This window comes from Astyanax mexicanus, chromosome 11, assembly GCF_023375975.1.
Source record: "Astyanax mexicanus isolate ESR-SI-001 chromosome 11, AstMex3_surface, whole genome shotgun sequence".
NCBI classification, from domain to species: Eukaryota; Metazoa; Chordata; class Actinopteri; order Characiformes; family Acestrorhamphidae; genus Astyanax; species Astyanax mexicanus.
Window position 1 is genome coordinate 37057044 of NC_064418.1, and position 16225 is coordinate 37073268.

Consider the following 16225-nt stretch of genomic DNA (forward strand, 5'->3'; position numbering starts at 1 on the left):
CTTGTGGTCAAAACGGGCGCGAGGAGTGAAGTGTGGGAAAATAGTCTGAGATGTAGGCATCTGTTTTTTATTTATATTTATATTTTTAAATAAAATAACGAAAACTGAAAGTGAAACTAAACTACTTTATTTATTAGCGCTGTTTTCACTCCCGCAGTTGTACAGCGGGGGGTGTTGTGCCGATTCTGTCCGCGAAGCGGATTCAGTCGGATTCAGTAGCGGATTCGGCACAAGCGCGGCGGCACCTCGCGGTCCGCGGTGTCAGTTGTAAGCGCTCGCGCTAGCCACAAAATACGACAGAAAACACTGAGGGAGCTGCAGACTTATGTGTGGGACTAGAATATGAGCACGAGGAGATAAAAGAGAACCTTTACCTGTGAGTAGCTCACATCAGAACACGCAAATCTCTCTCACTCTCACTCTCGCTGTGTCTCTTTCTCTGTTTCTCTCTCTCGCACGTGAACGCCTCCGCGTTTGACCTGCAGCACTGTGTTTAGCTGTTCTTAAAAATCATTTTAATTAAATAATAGTTCTATGCTTCTATGTTACAGTGTTATTTAACATAATAGCAGACAAGCACCCTGATCTCTACAAAGAGCTGAGAAGTCGACAGGTTAGTGGAGTTAGTCAAGATACACTCTGTCTGTAGCTTTACTAAGATTTACTAGCGACTGCTTATTAAAAACGGTAAACGGTTGATAAATAAAACGGAGCAGTGAGTGTTAAAATGAACATGACATTGTAATGTTCTTTTGTCTCTTTATTTTCCTTATTCAGAACTTAACTTCTGCCCGCCCGTCAGGTTCACATAGTCAGGCTACCATTACCTCTGGTTTTAGTTTTAGTTTTTAGGAAGTGTTTAGATAATTATGTTATAGTTAAGGTTATAATAACGAAACTTGTTTTTTGTTCAAATGTTTCATTTTAGAATAAAAACGTTTGCACCTATTGTTCAGTGTTCAATCCAGTTCAGTCAAAAATAAACATTTTATGTTCAGATATTTTTATTGTTTTTTTTTTTCTTCCAAGTATCGTTTTGGTATCGAGAATCGTGATACTACAGTTGGTATCGGTATCGAAGTCAAAATTTTGGTATCGTGACAACCCTAATACTCATATAGCAAAAGAACTAGCGCTGCAGCTAATGCTAATGCTGCTGCACCCAGCCTTAGTGCTGGAGAAACTTCATTAAAACTCCTCTGTACTTTAGCAGAGTGGCTTTAATACCTGCTCCTTAATACCTGGCTGGTAGAATTCATACATAAGGTGCACCTGATTATAAGGTGTAACTTTGGGATAATTAAGGGATTTTAAGTGGGCATAATAGTCTAAAAAATCTGGCACTGCTTAAAAATGAACAGCCAGTAAAAAACAATCCTACAAACTTGTCTTCATGGGTAAAATGTAAAGTTTAATATATGTAAAGCTCACAGAGGCAGATCTTTATTAATTAGTTTTATATTAACATGATTCAATGATACCACAGAGCAAAAGCTGTGGCGCAGTGGAACTTTGTTTCCTGAGGAGATGATGCGCCACTAAGTTGTGATGATCCAACATGATGAACTCAATAACACTCTTGTCACTGAATGCAATTTAATGCAATCAAATGCTAACGGAAATGCTGCAAAATCTAGTAGAAGGCCTTTCCTGGTCAGTAGAGACAGTTATGAAGAAACAATGAATCAGAACTTGCCCCAATACTTACTGTCCATACAGTGTATACCATCTAATGACTAATATCACTTCTGTCAGCTAATCCAACCAATATGACGTCCATCCTTTCCTAAAAGACTAGCCATGTAACAGACATACATGGAACAAAAGCATTACATAAGGGGCTCCAGTATGATGTAACCACTAAGCATTAGCTTCATCATCAGAAGATCATCCAGAGAGCCATCTAGTGACATTGCATTTGCAGCAGTTTGATAAGATGCAGTTGGCCGACTTCATTTGACTAGGTGGAAGAATGTGTTAGCCTTCACCCTCCCAGCAGGGGTGGTACTGCGTGATGGGGAGTCCTAACTACTGACAGGGAATTGGAAATGACTAAAATTAGGATGAAAATTGGGTTTAAATGTATTTTTTTAAAGCATCCCATCACCACAAATGTCACAGACTGCTAACCCAGAGCTGATTCACTCAGACAGACCAACGACTGTTGAATAAATCTGTAATGGAGCGAGGCACTGCAGACAAAGGTGATACAGAGGGCACGGGGTGGCTGATATTTGGCCTATGACAGCTATGTGCCAGCCAGTAGAGAGACTATTAGACGGATGCAGGACGCCACAATAAGGATCATTTCCTGCTCTATGACAAGTGAATGAGGGCATGTGTGTAGGAGCAGGCATATAATGAAATGATGGAAATCTGCAGTATGCTCGTCATTTTCTGCTGATGGCAGCGAGCAGCGGGGCTCCGGCCGTATTTGTGTTGCTGCCTTTGTCAGAGATGTCAGGGGTCCATTACGGAGCCTAAAATCATTACCTCCCTCATAAACAGCAATGATGATGGTGGTGGTGGTGATGATGCTGTTGATGATGATGATGGTGGTGATGATAATGGTGCAATAAGAGACGCTGTCCATCTCCAGAACGATCTCCCACCTTCGCACTGCATCCCTGCACTTTCTGGTCAAATATGAAAATACCAATTTTGATCTGAATTGAGTTTAATAAACATAGTGATTTCTCTCCCCCCACCTCATTTTCTGTTATGAGCTGCATTATGGCCTGAATGAAATGAGATACTTTATGTGGTACACACAAATGAAATTAATATTTGCAAGGCTGTGTGTGTGTAGCCTTAATCAGTAGTTAAATGAGTCTAGCAGAAACAGGAAGAATCCTTCTCAGACAGCACGTCTGGCTGGTCTGTTCCAGCTCAAGCTCTGCACACTGAAAAGGTCCAGTGCTCTCGCTGCTCATTAGGAAGTAATCCCCCCCCAAACACACATACACACACACACACACACACACACACACACACATATATACAGGTCCAAAGACACAAAAGAACTGTCACTATTTCTTTAGAGACATCTACCACAATATCCTGAGGCGTACGCCATAGTCTATTCACTCCATGATCTAACCTCATAAGAATGTTCACCTAGTCACAGACAGGGATATCAAGTGCATGTGCTGAGGTTCATTCCCCCAGCATGCAAATAACTTCCATCTAAAGATCAAGTGCAGCAATATAACAGGGTTCAATCCAAGTTGCTTTAGCACCATTATATTCGATTACAAGTTATGCTAAGTATTCCAGCCCGCAGTTCCAAAAATGATGTCCGGATTTCATGCAATTTCACAGGAGGCTCAAGAGCAGCTAAATCTGCTTCTGGGAAGCGCCTGACTGACAGTGTGCTTCCCTCTCCAATTTCCATCAGTCATACTGAGTCATGCCTCACTGGTTATATGATTCATTAGAGGGAAATATCAAAATTCCATTTAACAGCACAAGACACTCTAGTTTAAAAAAAAAAAAAAAAGGAGGAAAACTTGCTCCACTATGGCGGTGCATTAGGTTCAGGAACAAAATTAAGCTCCCTAAAATGGTGCTCGGCTCAAACAGAGGCTTCCAGAAAGCTATTTAATTGAGAGAGAACTTTTTAATTAAGTGTAGCTTCTTTAAACTTAAAACAAATAAAAACAACAGGTTATTTGAGGTTTTTGCACCATAACAAGACTTCTAACGGATGAAAGATTGCTAGGAAATCAGAAGTCATGGGCTTTAGTATTTTTCTATACTGACTGACAGATCATGTTGCATAGTGTCCAAAAACGTGAAACCTATGTTTTTTTTTTTTTCAAAATGTAGTTATGAAAACATTGGCTCAAGGATTCGTTCAATTTCGCTGAGCAACACAGAACTTGTTTTCCTGATTACATTAAAATAAAACCAAAACAATACCACAAACAATGATTATGCTTAATATGAACTTTACATGAAATGCAATAACTCCAATATTTTCAAAGAAACATTTTACTTGGAGTAGCTTACCAACTTCACATTTTGCTTACACGAAACTTTCAATGGAGATAATTGTGAAAAAGCTGATAAACGAACCATAAATAATCTGCCCTTTTCTGCGGCATTTTCAGATGTTTAGCAGCATGTCGACCAAAACAACAAGATTGAAAAAGAGAAGAGGTGGTCTACGTCAGGAGGTCTGGAGGTGTTTTTGGTTAGATTGTGATCTGATAATTACTAAAGATGTAAAAAACAAGGAATATCTGCCACTGCTCCTTGTTAAACTGCAAATAAATATGAGCTGGTCCAGCCGCTATATCAGGTCTGACCAACAAACTGAGAAAAAATAAATCTTAAATGGTTTGTTGCGACATACTCTAGTGACGCCCTATTTTTCCCTGTGAAAACAAAACAAAATGCTGCAAGTCTACAAACTCAATAACTAATTTAAACCAGAGCAACTAATTTGGTCCATGTCACCTTCACGAGTTTAGTACATAGGTAAGTTTTTGACGTAATGCAATAAAACAATCATTTTTGTAAACATTGGAAAATTAGAAAAAAAAACGTTCCATAGCCTACATGAACCACACACCCAAACGATTTAAGAACCTTACTTTTTAAGATCACACCAAAATGATCAACTACAACTTTTTGTATCAAGCCTAAACCTAGAGTTTATGAGGTAAACACAAAGAGCTGTGCTGAAGACAACAGTTTGTTTTGAATCCTGATTAACAAGCTCCAAGTTTTTAAAGAGTTCCTCAGAGGACGACTGTGGAAAGAGCAACGTGTAGCCGTACAGGAGCCACAAGATAACAGCAGCTGAGGGGATGCTGCCAATGGTGGACATGGATCCCTATCAAATACCACACTTTGCTCCTTTGGGACAACTTTGTTGCCAAAACGCTTCACATCGCTAACTGTTAAACAGCAGTAGCCCTTGGTTTGAAGTCCAGATAACAGTGGGCTAGTTTTCTCCAGATACCATGTGTCTTGTTTGGAACTCTCGCGAGCAGATGCTAACCAACTTCTTTTCTGTGGGGAGGCATGCTAATTGTTTTTTGAGCTGGCAGTGGGCCAGGCGTTTCGATGATATCAGCCCATTTGGCTGCCAGCTCAGCACTCGGGCATCTGGCATTCCTGAACATAATGAAAAAATAGCAGCACAGCTCCGGCCTACGTTCGCCTGGGTAATTAAACGGTTCTTTTTACGCAGTCTGATAACTTCCTGAGCGACTCCCCAGCACTTCCTCTACCTCCCCTTTCTAAGGTCTCCATCTCAATCTAAGTGACTCTAGTTCTTCTACCCCTTCCTCTGCTCTCCTCCTCCTTCTCACTGTATTTATTTAATGCCCCAGGCCAATGGCTAGCAGACACAGAGTTCTCAGGCGTTACCACCCTTTAACAACTCCACTGGGTTACCAAGCCTGGAACATTCCTTACAGCTCTGGCTGCAGATCACAGGCATCCAGCAGGAGACTGACATGCCCAGGTCACTGGAAATACCTCTCTGAATATTTCAAAACAAGCAATCATGGGTCACAGTACACACACGCACACACATGCACACGCAAGAAATTAGAGAGCAAAGGCTCAAAGCAGTAATTCTCCTCTTTTAAAGTGATAGCACTCGCACACACAGGCAAAGATGCCATTTAAAAGAGTGGGTTAAGATTAGTGCAACTAAATCTAGGCCACTGCTTAGTTCACTTTAATCCTGAATCACATTAAATACATAATTACACAGCTGCAGGAAAATGTCTCCGATTACCATAACAAAAAAAATGAAAGACTCTGAGCTGGTGAGACTTCAATAGCAGAGGATGAAATCTGGTAATTAACAACTTCCCAGCACTCCATCACAGCAAGATAACACACAGCACAGTTGCCGTAAGCTCCGACACCAGGCTAAGAACTCCCTCTGTCCACAAACATGAAATACAGAGCAATACAGAGGCTTTCCTGTATCAGCATCCGGCGCAAATGTCTCTAATTCACAGCCAGCCCACTTGGACAACTTAAGAAGCTGTAGAACAGTAAAACAGCAAAAGCAAGAACACTAAAAGATCAATTACACTGCTTGTACCACTAATCCAAACCAAATGAAGAGAATCAGGCTACGGAGGATGACTCTAAGTCAGACTGTGCCACATACTGAAGCGTTCTCGTCTCAAACTCAAACAGAGCCCAGTAAGAGAGGCAGAAACATTACGCCTGTGTGTGATATGTCCAGATAAAGACCAGCCTGCTTTATTATGCAGTTAATCAATTTAAAATGAAGCAGCCTATCTCATAATCACTAAGCTTCTAAACATTTAGCGATGAGAAGGATTCATTATTAAATAATGGTATAATTACAGGTCTCTGAGATTTAATAAGACTAAATGAAAACGTTAAGAGCAGACTAATCTTTAGATAGCAAACCACTTACTCTTAAACAGCTGGGACACACGATATGGCAAAAGAATAATCATTGGAAGATGATAATAAGCCATCTAGGCTTATAAGGTATTGTGGTAAGGGCTTAAGCTTAAGGACTGGCTTAAGCTGAAATAAAAATAGCTTTTCAAATGCTACATAAAAACAAATCAATGCACAGAGTAGAGCGGAGGAACCTCAATGTGTGATATTACAACCTGCAATATATAGACTTTTATACGTCTACAATACAGCTCATTAGAATGACTCAATTACACAAAAGTATGGTATATAACAAAGAGAATCAACATTTAAATATGTTTATGTTTATGTTTTCACACAGATTGTTTAGTTCGAACATTTAGTCTTTTCAGTTTGGTCTGAACCGCAATAGCAGTAAAAAGTGCTGGAAAACACAGTCACAACCAAAACTAATCGACTGAATTACTATTTGGTTCGTTTGCAGTGTGAGAAAAATCACTTTTTGTTTAACCAAACTAGTGTGAGTAATCAAATTTTTTTCTTACATACACAATGGTTTTAAGTTATGTAAAAACTAAAAAAAAAACGTAAGCAAGAATTTCTCATATATTTGAGGAATGTATGTATTATAAACATATATATTTATATAATTTTAGAAAGTGAAAGCAGGCTATCCTTATCTATTAAACAACAGTAGAAGAAAAGGGACTGGGAAAAGGAAATACAACTGCCTTTCACACCTTCATCACAAATTATGCTGATGATTCTCTTATCTACTGTAAATGTACATTAACTCTGATTGATGACCTAAGGTTAGAAGTGGGGAGGGTCACAATAGCTGGGGACTCCTATCCAATCAGAATTCAGACAATAAAAGTAACTATAATGGAACATATTATGAATATATAATAGAAGGTAGAAGTACATCAGTTCAGACATGCAGTTAGTCAGGTGTTAAACCAGACGGATAGTACTCTATACCTTATCCAGTATATTAGAACAGTATGACGAATGAATTCTGTCTTTTTTCTTCTTGTTAAAAAAACATGTAAAAGAATGACACCATGTGACATGATCTTTACAGTCTCCCAGCTTTCATGAATAAATGTAAGATTATGATTATTAACAGTATTAATGAAACTTCAGAAGAAGGCTGAGGGGCATTTGTTGCAGTCGGCTCATATTCTGATTCATACACTGTCTCACAGGGGAGCAGGAACAGTAATGAAAACAATGGATCATTTAAGATCGATAGTGTGTGCACTCGGGACTGATGGATCATACCACAGTATAAATGTTTCCTATCAAAGTTAATACATGCAAAACTAGCAGCACCACTGCACTGCTGTATCACACACTGCTACTGCACTGCTACCATTCATAAGCTTTATTTGCAAGCAGGGAGTGTGTGCATGCTTTAGAGACAGCCAGAATGCTTAAGAGGACAGAAATTTAAAAAGAAAAAAAAGAGAGAAAGATTGAGGAAAGAGATCAAGACACAATATCAAGAAAACTATGAAAGACAAAGAAGTACTGAAAGGATATCAAGAAAAATAAGACAAAAAGAAAGAATATCAAAAAAGAATGAAAAAAAGAAAACCAAAAAAGAAAGATAAAGAAGGAATAAAAGGATAAGAAAAAATAGGTAGACAAATAGAAAGAATATCAAAAAAGAAAAAGAAAGACAGAAATAATGAACACCAAAGAAAGAAAGATAAAGACGTTATAAAAGGATATAAAGAAAAATGAGGAAGACAAAAAGAAAATACCAAAGAAGAAAAGAAAGCCAGAAACAATGAATACCAAAAAATTATTCTATGTTAAGAAAGAAAAACATAAAAATGAATAAAAAGAGATAAATAAAGAAAGAAATAATAAAGAAAGTAGTATGACCATCACAAAAGACAAAGAATGAATATCAAAGGCCTAAACGGAGAAAAAATATGAAGAAACAAACATGAACTAAAGAGGATAGAGGCACAAAAGACTGCAAATTGGATGGTGTGTGAGTACAGCCTAAAACTGTGTGTGTGTGTGTGTGTGTGTGTGTGTGTGTGTTATCCTCTCTCTGACCCTGAACGTCTTAGTGCAATCTGTGTAGGCTCGTATCAAACAGCTCCCCTGGCCTGTAAATGGGGCCCAGGAGATAGTGGCCAATCACACTCCTCCAAACAGCTCCATTCATCGAGCTGAAGTCCGGCCTGTACATCACCAGCCCACACGCCAAGTCCACTGGGACTAACAGCCAATAGCACAGTGCCGGCACAAATAACACACTCTCAGAAACAAGTGTGTGCACACAATGACACGGTGATGGACACACAGAGCGGATACGAGCCTGTGTTGAGAACAGCACCACTATATAAGGGCGCTAGAGTATTAAAACCCATGTCCAATGGCTTCTCATACATCACACCCATCCATTATGTGTCATTTAGGACGAGTATAACACTAGCACACCCAAACCTCTTCCAGATACATGGGCAATATTGTTACAGTGCACGGACTTTCCACACTGGCTGCATTACATTAGCTTGCAGAGCGAGGCATGATGCAATAGAGTGGTCCCAGCTTAAGCGTCACACACCTGCATCAGCAAAAACGCACAGGGCCAGGAAGTCTGCCCATCAGTCAAATTGCCACCTCTAAAGACAGAGCAATAACACAGAATATTGCAGGCCGAGTAACTCTCGCGGCAATCTGCAATCTCATTTCCACACAGTGCCCCTACAGGGATGCAGGATGAGACACCAATCGGTTATTAGGGTCCAGACCCCAGCCCTGACGCATAAACAGGGGGAGAGAGAGAGAAAGAAAAAGAGAGAAAGAGAGAGAGAGAGAGAGAGAGAGAGAGAGAGAGATAGATACACACCTTTTCTTCATTCCACAGGGATAAGACAGCAGAGGAGAGTGGGTGCCTCTCGAGCTGCTGTGCTATTTAAATAATGGAGTCAATAAGAGTTTGAGCAGCAACGGCCAGAGCTCTGATGAGGAGTCAAAGGGTCATGGCTCTGGAGAGTCAGCAGCCTGTACTTATAAATTTGCATCTAATGTAGAGTAAGCGGAATAGAACAAGCACACACACCTGAATCACCATACCTCAGATTAAAGAGCTGAAATTTGATGACATATTATCATTATATATTTATTTTTGATGTGTCTTCTCTGTGCAGCCATCTAAAGCACAGACAGGGTGCTGTATCACAATATTGTATCACATCAGATCTATCCAATATTCCAGTTAAATAAAATAAAATTCAGATAACTGTGTATCTGTTTTTTAAAAACAACTGCAGGTGTCTGTTAGCTAAACAAAATTAGCAGTTAGCAATCTGCTCCAAGCGTGTTCAGCTCTGCGTTATTAGCAGTTCTAAAAGATAGGCCCATCCACTGCTTATTGAGCTAAGGAGAGGCTTACTGTACATGTGTACATGTCCACGAGCAGTTTAGCCAGGTCACTGTCGGCATGCACGGTGCACGGTTTGTGTTGTGTTAAATGCAGCCTCGTCAGGAGCAATTGAACCCAAATTTAAATTCAGGCTACCTTGCCATGAGTACACTGTCCAGTGTTTAAACTCACTCACAAAATATCACTTACTCACAACTTACACAGGCGTGGGCATTCCCTAGCCTTCCCCTGAGGTAACACTTTACACATTTTTGCATGTGAGTGTATAGAGACACAGTCAATAATTGAAATATGCAATCAAGCAATGCAATTCAGCAGTGTGATTAATCATGATTAACTACACAAAATGTAAATAATCTGACAGCCAATTACATAGATTTTTTTTTGTTAAATATTTCCCATCCACACCTAAAATATTCAGCAATATTACAACACTGAAAACACAGCTTCTGTCTTGCACACTTTAGGTTTGTTTCCAGCTAAATTCCTATTGTCTTTTGACTAAAAAAAGTAAACAGCCAATGTGTCATGGTCATTTGGTCAAACTCGTGATGTTTTAGTCATCCAGTGACACAATGTGCTCTATCAGCTACACTACTGCACCAAGGACAAATGAAATGCCTCTACAATATTTCCATACTATATTCATAGGTAGACTAGTAGAGAAGTATTACTAATAGAACAGAACTGTCTGCAGGAGGTAAACATGAACCTAATGGTGTCACTTTAGATGGATATAAATGCCCTTAGTATAGAGCTGTAGAGCAGTGGAAGTGTTTCATTTGAATGGCACTCCATCCACTTTTGGAAAGAGTTGGGGATGACATGGAGGTGATCATCCAAAATCTTGATTCTCAGGAATGCTCACCAAATCTAGTTGAAAGCTTTCCCTGGACTGTAGAGACAGTTACTCCAATAAAAGCAGGATCAACTACTACTCTTTGACTTTAGAAGACACAAAACAAGCAGGTGTCTCAATACTTTTGTCATATTGTTGCAAATAATGTAGCATGTAACAGACAAAACATCACAGCACAAACATAACTTCTTACTAGAGCAAAATGGGAAAAATGACAAGATTTTATCATATCAGCAATATGATATCGATGATATCATCAATGCTTAAAGAACACTGATCCTGTTTACTTAGGTGGTGCTTAGAAAACAACTGAAAGAATCACTGTGTTATGCATGATGGAGTATTTGAGCAGAAGTTGTTTTAAAAAGCTGGCACTGCTGATGTATGAGTTAAAACATTACATTAATCCTCTATAGCATGAAAAATAAGCTTGTGACTGCCTGGAGATATAGCAAACTTACATTTAGATTTTGACTTTTGATAACAAGCTGATTATTGGAATCAGGTGTTTTATAGCAAACAGGTGTTTTATAGGTATCGAAGACTACTGCTTCATCATATATATATGATATATGAATATTAAATTGGTCCCACTGCACAAGGCAACAAATATAAAAAACAGCCTGATTTTACTTTTTACATATTCTTGCAAATATAAATGTTTTTAATAATGACCCACTTGTACATATCACTATATTTAACGTAAATATGTCTCTTACACTTAACTTAAATACAATACTTGGACAGGTTTATATTCAGTATTGTCGCACTTGCTGATACCTGCTCTTGCTTTTAGCTTATTTGTTCTGTATTAGTGCACTATGGTTAGGTTACTTTTATATTTTGTATAGTTTTTGTATTTATATATTCTTGTATATATTCATTTTTTCTTGTATATATTATTTTTCAAGCCTTAAGTAGCACATCTATCTATCTATCTATCTATCTATCTATCTATCTATCTAGGTTGATTGGTTGGATGGATGGATGGATGGATGGATGGATATAGACATGAGATGGTATGGAAAGGTGTAATCACCAAAAGACTATGCCATAAACATTGTGTATTGCCTTTATTTCTTTCCCAGCTCTACTTCTTACCTGTTCAAGTAGTTTCCTGTATCTTAGTGTGGCTTGCTGAATAAGGTCCCGGACTGTCCAGCCTTCCTTGCATGGCACGACCACACCGGTCCGTCCAAAAGTTACTGTAACCTTCATCTTGGTAAGATATATCCACCAGATAGGCTGTTTGGTTCACCAGGAGCAGCAGAAGCAACAGCAACAGGTGCTTCTTCCACAGTCAGAGGAGCTGCAGTCATACAGATGTTCTTCAGACTTCAGGAGGCCTGGGTGGGCTACAGGGCACAACATGACCTGTTAACAGCATGAACATGTAATGTATAAACTGTAGTCAGTTTATTTGTATGACTGAAAGACAAAAAAGTAACTTAATACTGCTGAAAACTGTTTTTGTTCATCTATTCACACAGTTTAAAAAACACAGTGATATCAGGCAGGGATGTGTGAACAGGCTAGCGGTTGCTAGGTTACTGCACTGGGAATGAATGTTTGGCTAACGTGCTTCTAGCATTTTTTCTGCTATAATTTCTAACCTAACTAGCTATCAAATTAGCAAACTTAAGCTCTCCAGCTATCTTACAGCTAACAGAGGGGTGGGTGTATAGACGGATAGGTAGAGGGCTAGAGTTAGCACTGCTGCTAAGCGTGCTTGCTAGCTACCTCAGCTAACTAACTAACTCTAACGTTACCTCTCTCTATCTGGCTTCGTGTACTAACGCTAACGCTTGCTAACCTAAGCTAACTAACAGTTTCTTTCTTTCCGTTAGCCGCTCACACCTGAACACAGAGGTAACTTCAGTAAAACTCGTGTTTCTCCTAAGTTCACACAGTATTTACACAGTTCTCAACTCAACCCCCCCAAATCACTTACTTTGAGAAGAAGACAGAGGCGCTCTGCTGGAGTTAGAGCGGTAAAACCTCAGTTTCAGCTCCGAGTTGTCTATAACTTGCTAAGCACCGTTCGCCATCCTGTTATTCACCCACGGGAAGAGCGGCTCCACCGTGCCCACACAAACAGGCGCTTATAAACGACTTCCATCAATCGTGAAACTCATTAATGTCAGTGTTGTCTGTGATGAAACCCTTCAGCTCTTCCAGCTCCAGCTCTCTCCTCTGTCCTGCACTCTTCTCCTAAACTCTGCAGGGCCACGCACTGGAACTTTTGTTAAAGGGCCAGCGCACTGTTTACTGCTCAACATACCTAACCTCCCAGCTACAGGCTCTTTAAAGGTGAAAAGTATTCGTTACAAGTACATTTATTACTCAGGTATAGAAGTATAGAAAGGGTTTAAAATACGTTAGTAAACGATATGTAATTTAAACATTAATAAAAAAACAAAAAAAAATAAGCATGTTACCCACTCTTTAACTCTAAACTTTCACATGAAATATAATTATTACAATTCTTCAGAGGTGAATGTTTTTTGCATTGTTGTGTGAAAATATATAAAAAATATATATATTTCCATAATAAATCCATAATATTAAAGTTAAAATCCAACTTTAGTCCCTGGGGTTCACTCAGTCCTGTTACCATACCACATTACCCCATCTGAAACATCTGAAATATTCTACAAGTCACTTCAACAGGAAGTTACATCAGCTGGTTCTTCTGAGGATCATGGGAAGACCACAATTAAGTTCCCTCTGTAGTTTTTCTGTATATTTCTGTTACCTTATGTTCTGTTAACAAAAAATTGAGCAAACCACTAGAATGTGCTTAGTGTCATTATTGCATACGATACAATATGGTGCGATGTTACTCTCATATTATTGCTAGTGAAGTATTATAAATAAGAGTTTCCACTAGTAAAAGTTACAGAAATAAATAGCAATACTTGGAACCTAGTACAAATACAGATATCTGTAGTTTGAGGTTTTACTGGATAAAATGTTAAAAAAATAAAAAGTTAATAATAATTATAATAATAATAATAATAGTAATAAATTCAACTTATATAGCGCATTTCCCAAACCCAAGGAGTTATTATATATGACTTATTTACAGTTGTCATTTTAGGCTAAACCTTCTTGCCAAATATGCCCAACTACAGCAGTTTTTTCTCTCATATCTGCACTCTTGTGTATACACTGTTGTGCACTGTTGGTCAAGTGCACTCTGAACAAGTACTGTGATCGAAACACAAGCCCTCGGCTCTCTAGCACGGTGGAGTGTGTTTCTCCAACCTTCTCCTGCAGTCATTTTACTGTTTTACTTCTCTATGCTACACCCAGCTCAGAAAACAGCTGTATTATAGGTACATTTTGTAAAAAAAAAAAAAAAAAAAAAAAAAACTCTAGTCCTAAAGTTCTCCTGTCCTGCACATTTGTTGTTTTCTTTGCTCCCAACACGTCTGACTCAACGCATCAGCTAATTAGGCCCTTCCTGAGTTGAACTGGGTGTGCCAGAGGTGGGAAAAGATTCAACTGGGCAGAACAGTGTTCTTCAAGCCTATCATGACTGAGAGCCAACAGACAACGTGCTGTTCCTCATACATCTAAATTAATGGAGAGTACAGTTGGTTCCGGGTCAGCTAGTATTGATTTCCCATCATCCTTGACAAGATCTAATGAAAACCCTTTTGCCATAGAAGCCAGCAGTGATAAGTGTGTTGATAGTTCATCGCAATCTGCTTATGCTGGAGTTTCTTTTCTGGGTCACAAAATAAAACCGCCTTGCTTAAAATTGCTAATTAGACCCCGAAGTGAAAGCGGTGCCGAGTGAATTCATTTTTAGGTTGCAGCTGAATAATTGAAAAGTGGCCTATAAAAGAATCATTTTGTAATTCTGCTCTGATAACTGAGCTGAGAATGACATTTTAAGGAGCATTAGGCTTTAAAGCACACCCAGCTTGCAGCTTAAAAATGTGTATAAGAACATTTAAAACGTGAGGTTTTTACTTCAGGAAAGTATGAATGTTTTCTTCAGTCCCTCTGTTTTCAGTGATTATACTCTGAGTGCAGTTTAACTTTGAAATGGGCACTCCCAACCTGACAGTATTCCAAAGAAACATTTTTCTCTGTGTGAACATACCCCTCCCATCTTTACTGGAAGAGGCAGGCTGGCTAGCTGCTCACCCCCTGCCTGCGTCCCACTACCACATCACGCTGTCCCATTCATCCCTAGTGTTCATCTGCTCTTTAGAAACACATAAATAGAAGAGTCCAATCCTGCCTGTGTTCCCCTGCAGAACACTTTCCCTCCATTTTTACTCTCCACAACCGCTTCTTTTACAGTGAATGCCAAAGACGGGTGGGGGATTGTGTAACTTTTCCATTCACTCACAGAAACTTCTGTTTTCTTTTAAAGCCCCAGTCGAGAATATCTCAGAGCAGCGCAGCTATTCCAGATCACTACTGAGTTCAAGAACAGAGCCGAGTACATTTCATGTTTGTAGGGCAATGGATTCCTATTATTAAAAAGGTTTTATTGATGCGCTACTAAAAACTGGTGCATTTCACAACATGGGACTATGTGTGTTAAAAAAAATAAAGTAATAAATGAAACCGTCAATCAAACAAAAAAATCTTTTTGACCACAAAGTAAGACAAGTTAATACAGCATCATTTAATCTTTTTTATTTGGTTTTGAACATTGCATGACATACAATATCTACAGTACTTGTAAAAGTAAAAAGTGATTGTAGGCAACATATATTACATTACATTGAATTTAGAGGACACTTTTATCTGAAGCAACTTACATATAATGATGTCTGGATTGCTTTGGCTTAAATAACTAATAAATAATAGATCGCATCATTGTTTTTTCCTGGTCTGCCATGTGCCTTAAAGCATGTGGCTCTGTTTGTGCTGATCTGTATCTACATTCTGTTTCACAGGGTCCCTTGTATACCGTAAACAATAATCACATGGTATTGGCGAAGGGGACATTTGTTGGTTAAATTCCTTCTCTGACTGCTCCTTTGCCTTCTAATGTAACTTGCAAAGTGATGAACTGTAGCCAAGTATCATACTGTGTATGTGATATGATAATAAATGTGATTTCATGGGCGTACAACAGATCTGTGTTGTGTTTAAATTGTGATGAATTGCTCATGATAAGCTGTTGTTCCACCCCAGCCCCACCCTGTCATTAGAGTTCCCACCTGTCTCATTTGTAACCCCGCCCCCTCGTTACTTCCACAGGTGTCTCTTGTCTGTGCCTGTGTATAAATACCCCATGTGGGCTTTTCTTTTCTTTCATGCTTTTTCTCTCTGACACTGTTGTGTTCTATGCTGCTTTATTGTGAGCTTGCTGTTGGGTTGAGCCTTAGTCCTGCTGTTAATGGTTTGATTTCTTAGATTTCTTTGTTTGCTTCTTTGTTTGATACACCTTGTTAGTCCTTTGTTTGTTTCATAGTCTGTTTTGTCCCAATTTTTGTTTAGTTGTAGTTTTGTAATTGCTACTGCGGTCTCGTCCCTTGTCTTTGCCCCACCTGTTCATTAGTGATCCTATGTATGGCCCCCCAAACTTATTTTTTTATTTCTAT

At 38.9% G+C, this 16225-nt stretch overlaps 1 protein-coding gene across 7 annotated transcripts in view; it reads right to left on the bottom strand.

The window, feature by feature from the left end:
- pard3bb (par-3 family cell polarity regulator beta b) overlaps positions 1-13003 on the bottom strand; it is a 367820-nt gene extending 354817 nt beyond the window's left edge. For 3 of the 7 annotated variants that reach the window (XM_022680244.2, XM_022680247.2, XM_022680246.2), the window contains exons 1-2: positions 12604-13002; positions 11754-12007 (exon numbers count right to left, since the gene is read on the bottom strand). In XM_022680244.2, the coding sequence (XP_022535965.2) occupies positions 11754-11870 (117 nt within the window). In that variant the 5' untranslated portion in view covers positions 11871-12007; positions 12604-13002. Of the gene's footprint in view, positions 1-11753; positions 12027-12603 lie in introns of all 7 variants that reach the window. The other 4 variants (XM_022680248.2, XM_022680245.2, XM_022680242.2 and 1 more) reach the window with 3 other exon arrangements.
- Positions 13004-16225: the final 3222 nt, after the last annotated feature.